A 12,786-nucleotide genomic window follows, 5' to 3' on the forward strand; every position below is an offset into this window, starting at 1 on the left:
TCAGTGTACAGTGTCTGTGTGTCTGTTTGCGTCTGTGTGTGTCTGTCTGTCTCATTTCCTCCACAGTGTGTCTATAGGGCCCTGCAGTTCAGAGTGGAATTTGTGTGAAACCATAAAACCACAGCAAGGCACCGACTTCTATCTGGAGTTTTGCTCAACGGTTTTGCTCTGGGCCTGACAGAAGAACTCTGTTCTCAAAGGAACAGTTCAGTATTTCGGGAAACACACTCAGTCGCTTCCTTGCTAAGAGTTAGATGAGATCAATAGTAAAAAAGAAAAAGAAAAAAAAGTTATACATATAGCCTAGTTTGACATAAAAACTGGGAATAAGGTGGAAAGATACGGCAACTGTGCCCAGGGTTTTTAGAATAAATCTCCCGACCAGGACCTTTTAAAATAACAATCACTGGTTTTACAAGAATTTAAAAAAAACGACTAAACCTCAGGTTATTTACTAAAGATCAACAGTTTCCAGCTACAACAAGTCACCACATGTCTCATGAATATATTGTCACTGAATCACTGATTTTTAAAGGTTTTTGGGGCATTTCTATTGGAGCTAGTGGGAGAGAGGATAACCTGCAGCACACGGACCAGACCGAACCCACTCTGCTGTGATTAGGCCTGATCTGAGCTGACACAAACTGTCATTGGTGGTGGTGAAGACAACAACTCCCATGGTCCCACACTTTTTTTATGACGTCATCCGATGGAGTTTTTTTGTTATTGTTTTGGTTGAGAGACCCCTCACTGCAGAGATTACATGGTGTGTGTTTTATAGAAACACAGGAGAGAAACGGAGGAGAAGATTCACCTATTTATTCCAATTGGAGTGTGACTTAATGTAGATGTGTATGTGTGTGTGTCTATGCATTAACAACTAATGTATGTCTGTACCTGTTTGTGAAATGTTTCCCCCGTGAGTTTCATATTCTTTGTTTTTTGATTTGTCTTTTTTTGGTGATTTGGCTATACTATACTATACTATACTATACTATACTATACTATACTATACTATACTAATTTATACTATACTATACTAAACTAATCTATGTTATATTATACTAATCTATACTATACTATACTATACTATACTAATCTATGCTATACTATACTATACTAATTTATACTATACTATACTAATTTATACTATACTAATCTATACTATACTATACTATACTATACTATACTATACTATACTAATCTATGCTATACTATACTATACTAATCTATAATATACTATACTATACTAATCTATGCTATACTACACTATACTAGACTAATCTATACGATACTATTCTATACTATACTATTCTATACTATACTCATCTATACTAATCTATACTATACTATACTATACTATACTATACTCATCTATACTATACTAATTAATACTATTCTATACTAATCTATACTATACTATACTCATCTATACTATACTAATCTATAATATACTATACTAATCTATACTATCCTAATCTATGATATACTATACTATACTATACTAATCTATAATATACTATTCTATACTATACTAATCTATACTATAATATACTATACTATTATACTATACTATACCATACTAATATATACTATACTTGTGACAAATGAAAACCAGTAGAAAAAATTCTATATATATATTAAAAAGAAAGCAGCTCTAACTGATCCACTGTAGTGATGTGGTGAGAATTAATGAAGGTGAGAGCTGTTAAACCAAAACAATGCGCTGACACTATAAAGCTGTGTAGAGGCGGGGAGTACTGCAGAGTCGGGTAATAATTATATGTGAAGAGTCATGGAGTCATCACCGGGAGTGACTACTTTATGTGTATGTAATTATGGGATGCACTGGCAGTGCAGAAATATTGATTACAGATACAGCTAAAATGCAGCAGCAGTTGGTGATGTCTGATGTCAGTGCATGTGCAGGAATACCAGTCAACCAAACACTATTTTCAAGTCCTTGGTATGATCACTGCTTTCTCTATATCTCTTTTTTTTTCTTTTACACTGAAACTTGTTAGGTTGAATTACAGCAACAAAGAGCAAGAGGAAGATAAAACAGGAGAAGATCATCCACTGTCTCACTTCAGTCCAATAAAAAACTTGGAAATAACTGTGGAGAGAAAAACAGATCATGATTCACCTGGAATGCCTGGAATTTCAGTTCCCACTAAATCTAAAAAAAAAAAAAAAAAACTTTGGAAAACAGATATGTTTACACAAGATAAATAATGTCCTTGACAACCTGGAATCAGTATATGCATAGACACTACAGCCAACAGCTTTGCACCTGAATGCAACATAAACTAATCTATCATGCTTGTGGGGGGAGGAGGCAGAGCACAGACCCCAGCAAACAACACAACAACAACACATGGATCTACTTTGAATTCTCCAAGTTTAATTGTCCAGTTGTGGCGACGTCGACTTTACTGTATACTAAGGCTGTACGTGTGTGTGAGAGCGAGAGAGATTAAAAGACATCTTATTTTCTCTTCATACATCCAGTTGCTCACAGTAGTTCTGGTCAGTAAGGCTGTGAGTCATTCAGTCAGAGTTGGATGCCAGACAGATGGAAGTAGTTAGTTTTTTCTCTTTTTTTTAATTGAGTCCAATCTGTCTCGAGCTGCGCTGCCATGCCAGATGCCCCAGTCTGCAGTCTGTGATTACACACTTTCTCCAGCTCACAACTTCACTCGGAATTTCTGCCTATCTGGCTTGCCTGAAATTTGGATGTGGCCTCTCTTTGTTTTGCTATTGCTTCTTGGACCGTATCCCACTCGTAGTTACTCACTCCCTCGAACAAATGAACACACACGAACACAACCATGGAGGCGCTCACCATCTCCATATTGCCAACTAGTAGATGCTTCCACTCCAGGTTAATTTGTGTGTGTTTTGTTGTTGCATCAGAGAAACGATGCAGATCAGCATCCATTAAGTGCTGCCGATGGCACTCAGAATGTCATCGGGTGCTGAGGTCAATGATGACTCACAGTTTGACATTACACAGGGCATGATGATGGTGCCCTCCCATAAATGTCTGTCATCCTTTATCTCTCTCTCTCTCTCTCTCTCTCTCTGAATAATAAACAGCAGCATCATTATGGTTTTCTCTGGATGAACATGTGACTGAGCTAAAGGTCCATAGTTCCCCATGGTGGTCTCTCTCTCAGAGCTCCAACCTGGGAGCCGCTCAACCACAGAGCACTGACAGACCAGGGCAAAGTTTGGGTAGATACTTTCACTTACTAGAAATAAAATGATGGATCAAAGACAAGGGCAGCGGACATTAAAGAAGGTGAGATGCATCTAAAAGAAATAAAGGGGCAAATGAAAAACTCAAGAAAAGAAGAGGTCGGTCCTTTTTCTTGTACACAGTAAACCACTTGGGGTAAGAAGGTGTCATTTTGTATGATTTCCTAATTGTAGGCTACGAGGTTTGATTTCCACTGTCCAAGTAGATGTGTGCTGAGCAAAACAAGAATTTAAAGGGATAGTTCAACACTTGGAACGTTACGAGACGGAGTTGTTACCTCATAGCGTGGTGAATGTGCAGGTCACAACTTGTCCACCAGAGCGTTTTGGAGTTGTTGGATTGTGTATTTGATGAGTTTGATGAGGGAAACCAATAAATTTCATTAGCCTCCGTAGCGTAGCTCTGAGCAGCTCACGGCTCTGCTCCGCCGTTCTAAAAATAGCTTGCACCGACAATTAAAGGTAACAAACCTACTCCTAAAACTATAGGGATTATGGCAATGAGCCAATTTGCCAAAATGTTGAACTATCCCTTTAAATGGCAATAAATGTCTGTGTGTGCAGAACCTGCTCTTTACTCTGCATGCTTCCCTTTGTCCTTGAATTAGATGTGCACAAGAAAGTAAACAAATATATCAGGCTGAAGACAATTGGAGGAAAATAACTAACCAAAGCTCTAGAGAGGGCAAACAAAAAATACCCATGGTAAAAATGGTAAAACTAATCTGCAATAAATACATAGAATAAGAATGTATTTAGCAGCAGTGAGGCTTTACACACACACACACACACACACACACACACACACACACACACACACACACACACACACACACACACACACACACACACACACACACACACACGCACTCGTGAATACAGTTTCCATGATAATCCTGCATGCAGTTCCGATGTTTAACTGTGCCCTCTACTTTAACTTCATAATGATCTAGTCAGAAACCACAGCTATAAATAGACTGCAGCACGTACAGAATACAGTGGTCTTATACTGTATGAATCTGAACAGTTGCCATGTCGAGAGTACATTTTTTTGCTGCACACTCCATCTACTGGCTTGTTCAGGAACCATAAATCATGTTTAATTTAAACCAGGCTTGACACTGTTTGGCCTCTAGGTGGTGATACAGTCATTGGTCCACTGGCTCCAACAGGGGTTCAACTCATCCACAGTGTAAACATGGAGGCCGTTTGTGAGGTGGACTGAACATGCTCCACCTCTTTAATTTCAAATTTCAACACAAATCTGAATCTATCCTTTTTTCTTTTTTTTAATCAAAGGAAAAAGAAGTTTTGATCCATTGAGCTCCGTGACACAGTTTTGTCTGTATAAGGACAAACAGCTGTGTCCTCTGTTCGCTCTGCTCAAGAAGTCTGGTGCTCTGCCATGACAATATGTCTTGGCAAGACAAGAAAACACTCACAAAACTGGGTCAGCAGCACACACACATACACACACACATAAACACACACACACACACATTGTGGCTGAGGCTCAGAGGAGCGTGTTAAAGGAAGCCTGTGATACGATAGTAATTTGTTCACTCTCATTATTCTCTCAACACTTTTTTCCTTCTTTCCTGATTCATGTCCCATCATCCCCTCTTCCCCCTTTTTTTTTCTAACTTTCCTCTGCGTCTGTCTGTCACAGCCAATAGTAACATGGCACAGTGGTTTTTTCAAATAAGCAGAAAGGATTGTCTGTCTGGGTCCAGTTTATGAGCTGTGCCCAGGGTTTCTCATAAGGTAATGTCATCATGGGTAGGGAGTGGGTCGACTGTCTCTATAAATCAATGCTCACAGTGTCTTCAGACAGCACCGACAACAGTTTGTTCAAATGGACTGTGTGTAATTGAGTTTTATTTTAACTTACTTTTGCTACCGAGCTGAGTTTTGCCATTCATTTATTCATTTCAAAACTGCATCTGGATGATCTAAAACACTGACACCGCAGCCTCATGAGGATTTTCTGTCCTTAACTTCAAGGTTCACCAAATGCTATGCACGAGGATTTCCATTACCAAAACAGGAGAGGATAAAAGTGACTTTTCCAGTCACAGAACTTGCTAAGTATGTGAGTGAGTGTGTGTGTGTGTGTGTGTGTGTGTGTGTGTGTGTGTACTAGGTGCTGGCTTAGGTTTGTTTAAATTAAGAGAATGTCTTTCCAAAGTGGAGCAGAGGGAGGTAGGATAAGAAGACATAAACAAATGAGGCGTATGGCCTTCTGTGCAGAGCAGCTGCTCAGCGGATTGGACAGACTTACACACACACACACACACAGTACACTAGGACCTTTTTGGGGGGCTTTTATTCTGAAACTCTGTGACCCTTCTGTCAGCATACAGCTCAACACATTTTCCTTTGCAGTATTTTTAGTACTGTACTGTCTATGCCACACCATGCCAGTCTGTGATGAAGCACACTTGGAATTTTCCATTTAAAAAAATCAGCCATAGAAAATATGCATTAGATGGGAATGAGCTGGCATGAAACGCTCTGTTTCTTCTTTAATTGAAAATCTGAATCAGGTCATAGTTGTATATGTATATTCACATTTCCTTGCAGTACATTTCCTATGGTCGGATGAAATCTTGGTGCCACTGTTCTGTGTTCCCATTTGGAACAAATGCACCTTGTCATTGTTCAGTGTGCTATAACCTGCGGGTGGATGTTGAACAGTAAGTCATCGTTGCCTCGGCGGATCTCCAGCAGCAGAGGCTGATCACCCCGCAGCGCTTCACGGATGTCCTCGGTGGTCTCCACTGGCTGTCCGTTCAGCTTCACTATGACATCACTCTCCTGGAGCCCTCCTCTAAAACACGGAGGAAGAACAGCGGTCAGTTCAGTTCCTGTGGGCACAGAATCCTAACAATAATAAATGACATTATTGACATTACAGCAGTTGAAGGAACACCAATGTCTGGCTGATGGATGCTACTTTGAGGAATCTCCATCTGGTTCCAAGCTTTCTTCATTGCTGCATGTGTGTCTGTATGTGTGTGTGTGTGTGTGTAAACGAGGTTTTGCATGTGTGTGTGAACATACTTCTCTGCTGCAGAGTTGGGTATGACCTGTTGCACCAGCACTCCGCTGCTGACATCAGGGAAGTCTGGGTTATGACGTTTTAACTCTGCTACAAGACTGAAAAACAGAAGAAAAAAAACACACCAATACTTGAAACTTTTTGTAGGCTCTTTAACATATATTTGGGTGTTCGTCTTGCCTTCCAGCCCCCAAAATGTGAGAATTGACAAAAAAATCAGTAATGTTCAGGCTCCTGAGGTTGAAATCCATGTGGTTTTATGAGGTGTTCACTCCAGTCTTCCAGTGATGTAACTAGGTTTCAAGTTTGCATAACCCCACCTCTACCTGGGTCCAGTAGAAGGGATGGGGCGGGGCAAGCAGTGGTTCATTTGCATTTAAAGGGACAGGCACTGAAACCAGCCGTTCTGAACAGGGCTGTTTTGAGAGGATGAAAAGAGCTGTGATGTTTGATCCTTGGGGGATTTTGACTAAAACATGTCACAGACATGTCTTTAAGACATCTGCATGGGAACTATTGTAATTTGTGGAAAAGGGGCAGAACATGTCTCCTTTAATACAGATTCTGAAGACCTTTTTTCAGATATTAAAAAAAATCATCTAGATTATACTGTTTAGTATTAGGGGAAAGTATATGAATACCAACTCACTGGTCTGTGACTGTGAGCATCCTGATGCCTAAGATGCGTTTCTTCACTTCTGCAAACGGCACAAAAACACAACAATTTATCTGCAATGAGGCTGCACCTCAAATATGCAAAGAGTCATGTGAAGTATATTCTGACCAACGGATGAACACCTGCAGCTCTCACCTCCATCAGACAGTGCATCCTCTGTTAATCCTCCCTGCAGTTCTGTCTTTTCTGTCACAACAACAACAACAACAGCTGGAGTGAGGTTCACTGAGAAATTCACAAGAGATATTTCTAGAGGTTGGAGGACCTCACACAGAAAAGCTCCGATTCTATCTGTCTCCACCTTGGCTGTGTTTGGTCTGTGACTCTGTGAGGAAGCGGCTGATCCTGTCTGAGGGGATGGCGAAGGCGATCCCTGCTGTCACTTTCAGAGTGTTGATGCCGATCACCTCCCCATCCTGAAAAAAATAAAATAAATTAAGCTAAACCCAAAGATATGGATATATATCTATTAAATACACTCGATATCTACAGGTGTTAAAGGGTAGACTGTCAGTGCACACACATTTTTTAAAGGGATAGTTCAACATTTTGGCAAATTGGCCCATTGCCATAATCCCTATAGTTTTAGAAGTAGGTTCGTTACCTTTAATTGTCGGTGCAAGCTATTTTTATAATGGTAGAGCAGAGCCGCGAGCTGCTCAGAGCTACGCTACAGATGCTAATGGAATTTCTTAGTTTCCCTCATCAAACTCATCAAATACACAATCCAACAACTCCAAAACGCTCTGGTGGACAAGTTGTGACCTGCACATTCACCACGCTATGAGATAATAATGGCACGTTACGAGACAGAGTTGTTTTCGAGGTAAATTCATACAAAACCGCTGATGCGTGTTCCCGTCGGGAGCAGTTTTTCGGCAAGCACGTTCCATTATTATCTCATAGCATGGTGAATATGCAGGTCACAACTTGTCCACCAGAGCGTTTTGGCGTTGTTGGATTGTGCATTTGATGAGTTTGATGAGGGAAACCAAGAAATCCCATTAGCCTCTGTAGTGTAGTTCTGAGCAGCTCGCGGCTCTTCTCCACCGTTCTAAAAATAGCTTGCACCGACAAATAAAGGTAATGAACTATCCCTTTAACATGATTTTAAATACTACAAAATGGAAAAAATAATTTAATAATGTTTGTTTACATATGCTTGACCTGAACTTAAATCTGAATCAGCATTTGGTTTTGACTGAATTAACACATTTGAACAGCTGAACACAGGAGAACCCGGCCTCCTCTGACCTGCACCTCAGCAGCTTGTCTCAGAGCTGACAGTATCAGTTCTGCCTCTAGAGCTGTTCCTCCTATTTGGTTTTTGATTTTGATGCAAATGACTATAAATAAACTGCATGTTTATATTTTAGCATTTGTTCTTTTTCCTGAACGTGTCTGTTCGTTCTATTTGTAGTGGCACAGAGAGGAACAGTGACAGCAATATTAAGCAGAGTCTGAGTGGTAGCAGGAGTTGTACGACATCATTTCCCTCTATTGTTATATCTGACATTTTTATTTGCTCACTATTAACCAACAAGTGTATAAATCCTCAGGCCAGAGTTCCAGTTGTTAACTTTATGGATATTTAGTTTATTTTTACGTGCACAATGTAAAACTAGTCTCTTTCCATTGTCATAAAACACTGTGCTGTTGCTGTTATGAAAGTGATAACATGCTGATGGATTATCCCCTGTGTTGTGGATATCTCTAAAACTGATTTGACAACTTGTATTCTTATGCAACACTATGTTTGAAATACATCACCATAATATCCGTATAGCACCTTTGTAGTTTCCTGTCTGCTCTTGAAAATAGATCTCACTGACGCTCCACATTCACATATCAAACAAAGTGCTGATTCACTGGGTGAAGAGAATGTGGAGGCCTTTTCAGATACGACTGCACCCAGGGCCTTTAACAGCTTTGTTGAATAGTCCTTCACAGTCACAATATACTCACCAAGTTAACAAGAGGTCCTCCAGAGTTGCCGTACTTCACATGGACCAGAGACAGAAACAGATCAGTCACATCAATGGTTCTATTCAAACAACCAATACACCAAATACAACAATAGTGGGAATAAATCTGCATGTGTGAGTGAGTGTGCTCACATTAATAATAGCATCAGTCTGGATGTAGTCCATGTCTGAGTCTTTGATGCCCAGCTCCTTGCCGTCCCTCTGTGCCGTGCTCACGATGCCGGTGGTGACGGTGTTCTGCAGGGCGAAGGGGCTGCCGATGGCGACCACAAACTCCCCTGGCCTCAGATCAGCCGAACGGCCGAGAGACAGCACAGGGAGCCTCTTCTGCTCCCGCACACACAGACACGAGGAAGCAACGGACATGTACGCAGATTGACGTGACATGTGGAGTTGTACAGAGAACAGAGGAAAAAAAAAGAGACACAAGTTAGGAACGAGCCTGGAAGACAGACAGACAGACAGACAGAGAGGAGGAAGAATTTAAAACTTACAGAAGTGTCCAGGTATTTGAGATATGGGTGTGAGAATACACACACCAGCGCTGTGTCTGTGAGTCACAGAGCTGCTGTTTATGAAAGTGTCCCAACTGGCCTTATGAACGTCTCGCGGAAAACTGTCAGTGCTTTGTACAAAGGATGTGGGCTCTTGTGCAACAGCGCGGAAAACTTTTTGTACATGAGAGCGTTTAATAAACATGACATTTGTGCACGTCATTTCAAATAAAGAATAAGGGTCAAAGAGGAGAGAATGACAGATGATATAAAGAGGTGAATGAAGGAGCCTGTGTGTGTGTGTGTGTGTGTGTGTGTGTGTGTGTGATTGTTCTCTCACCTGAGGATTGACCTTGATCGTGGCGATGTCTGCCTTCATGTCCACGTCCGTGACCGCGGCCTCGTACGCGTCGCCGTCGTGCAGCTGGACGCGCAGCTGTGGCCTCCCCGTCACGGCGCCGGCTGTGGTCACCACGTGAGCGTTGGTCACGATCACACCTGAGTGGGTCACAATGAAGCCAGAGCCGCTGGAGAGACGCATGTGGCGGCCGAACAGAGGATGTCTGGAGAGGAGAGGACGGACAGACAGACAGACAGAAACGTCTCTGTCTGGTCGACTCAAGTGGCAGCAACAGATTAAAACATGCAGACTCCTGCTCTTCAGCTTCACTTCATGCAGGAATAGGAAGACTTTCTATGCAACAGAATCAAATAAAGAATTCAAACAAACAGTTTTTCCTTTCTTTGTCTCTACTCTTCGTGTTGCTTTGTCTTAGTTTTCTACAACAATCCCTCTGACAGTGCATCAGCAGCAGATAAGGATGACAGAAACACACATAAACACACACGCACCTTACAAACAGCTCAATGTGGACAACAGCAGGGGCTATCTTCTCCACCACGTCGGCGATGAAATTGAACTTGTAGCGAGGGCTCCCAGGATGCACCACGGGAACACCTATACTGACATGAAGAACCCTTTGAGTTAATACACACACTCTGCACACCTTATTTAATAAGTATGGATGCTACTTCATGGTTTGAAGAAAATGGATAACAGACTATCTATCTATCTATCTATCTATCTATCTATCTATCTATCTATCTATCTATCTATCTATCTATCTATCTATCTATCTATCTATCTATCTATCTATCAGTGTTGGACACGTTACTTAAAAAAAGAAAAATGAATTACTTATATTTATAGTTACTTTCCCACAAAAGTAACTGAGTTAGTAGTGAATTACTACATTATAAAAGTAACTAATTACTTTCTATGAAATTGCCTGTTATTTCTATATTTCTAGACATTATGATGCAATTAATTGTCGTTTCTTGGATATTTCTTGACATTATCACGTAATTAATGGCCCGTAAATTAAGGGTTAAAATGCTCAAATATGTCAAATGACTTGGACTCACTCGTTACAAAAAAAGTTGCGCTGTAAGTAAAACGTTATTCCCATCACTGCTATATGTATATGTATGTATGCATGTATGTATGTATGTACACTGCCTGTCCAAAAAAAAAAAAGTCACACACATTTTGTTGGACTGCCTTTAGCTTTGATTAGGTTACGCATTTGCTGTGGCATCATTTAGATAAGCTTCTGCAATGTCACAACAACATTTACTTCCGTCCAGAGTTGCATTAATTTTAAAAGATTCTCAGTGAGGTTAAAGGTCTGGACTCTGTGTTCACAATGGACCACATTTCTTCCTTGAAGATGATGGTTCCCTACTGTCCTTCCAGTTTTTAATACTGGACAGTTCTTAACCCAGTTTTAGTAGTTTCAGCAAGCTACCCCCCCCCCCGTGCACACCACTGCTCCTTAGATGTTTTATTTGATTGATGCCAATAATTTGACCCTTCTGAAACAGATGAACATCTTCTCCATGACCAAAGGATGTGTCTTCTAACATGGTTGTTTAAGAAATGAGACTGCATCAGTTAGGGTTAGATAAGTTGAAACGTAGTTGATACACAATCTATGCATTAGTTATCCAATGGGAGGCTCTTACCTATTAGCTTAGTTAAATCCAAGTAGTGACTTTTTTTTTGGACGGGCAGTGTATCTATAAAATAGGAAAGCACCTGGGTAAGTGTGTATGTGCAATATAAACCAGTATACAACACCATGTTAATGAAGCTTTTTAGATTCATGTGCATAGGCTATCAACCCAGACCTCGCCCTCCTCTGATGAGATCCTCCCTACCTGTGTCTGCAGGTGAGCAGGCTCCTTTGTGCGCTTGGCTCACCTCCGCTCTTCCCTTCTGCTGCGCTCTGCGGCTGGCTGCCCTCAGCTCACACGCATTACCGTACGTTCTCCCGTCGCTTCCACACACCTGATGCTCCGTCTTGCACCGGCAGACCCCCCCGGAGCCCCGCCGCCTCCCCGCAGCCAGCAGCAGCGTGCACTCCAGGCCGTCCCCGCAGGGCAGGTCGTTCTTGCGGCCGCAGAGGTCTCCTTCGCGCGGAGAGCACACCAGGCAGCAGTTACATCGGTCCGGGACATACCCGCCGGCACAGCTGGGGCTCCAACAGGAGCTCACGTCGCACCGGGAGGCGCACTTGTCGGGACGCACGGCTCCAGTGAGGTCGTGCGTAAAGAGAAACGCGGCAGCGAGTAGCAGCAGCTGCATGGTGGTGGACACTGATGGAGAGGGTTTATCCTGAGGCCGTCATGTTACACACTCCCTCTCCAAACATCCAACCTCAGGACCCTTCTTTTCTTTGCACAAATAAAGATAAAATAATAAAATAAATAATGATAAAGTAATCCTACACATTCACTGGTTACGTCACACCTCTCACCTGTGCTGATCTTTGGAAAAATAATTAGATGTTGGCTACTAAGCTCGGGGCAGCCTGAGCTCCGGACATCACCGAGTCATCAGTGACTCTCTCAGCTCTGTGACTGGACATCACTGAGTTTGGAGCCGGGAGGCGACTCGTGCAACTGCTGTGATGATGATGATGGTGATGAAGGGCGCCTCCTAATGGAGAAAAAGACACATAACAACACACAGTGTGGATCAGAGTTTGAGCGCAGTGTGACCCTCAGCCTCATGTTATTGCACTGGCATGGTAAATATGAACAATAAAAATAACTTATTAACTTATTTCAGCCAGTCAGAAAAAACAAGATATATGACTCTGAATATGTAATAGGTATAAATGATGTATATATATGACATTATTTCTCTTTTACAATAACTTAGCATTTGCAGCAACAGGATGATCTCACACAGAATTCCCATCATTAAACAAAAAGACAAAAAAAAAAAAAAATTAAATAAAGAAT

The 12,786-nt window shown here is 41.5% G+C and overlaps 1 protein-coding gene across 1 annotated transcript; it reads right to left on the minus strand.

The window, feature by feature from the left end:
• Window positions 1-5,730: 5,730 nt before the first annotated feature.
• Window positions 5,731-12,128, minus strand: htra3a (HtrA serine peptidase 3a). Its single transcript, XM_083983427.1, has 10 exons — window positions 11,698-12,128; window positions 10,330-10,435; window positions 9,818-10,040; window positions 9,116-9,310; window positions 8,964-8,996; window positions 7,300-7,414; window positions 7,134-7,184; window positions 6,972-7,020; window positions 6,325-6,420; window positions 5,731-6,091 (listed from the first exon to the last, which is right to left on the minus strand). The coding sequence occupies exons 1-10, from the start codon at window positions 12,122-12,124 to the stop codon at window positions 5,923-5,925; spliced, it is 1,464 nt and encodes a 487-aa protein (XP_083839553.1). The 5' UTR covers window positions 12,125-12,128; the 3' UTR covers window positions 5,731-5,922.
• Between the last annotated feature and the right edge of the window lie 658 nt (window positions 12,129-12,786).

Source organism: Trachurus trachurus (assembly GCF_905171665.1).
Source record: "Trachurus trachurus genome assembly, chromosome: 1".
Classification (NCBI taxonomy): domain Eukaryota; kingdom Metazoa; phylum Chordata; class Actinopteri; order Carangiformes; family Carangidae; genus Trachurus; species Trachurus trachurus.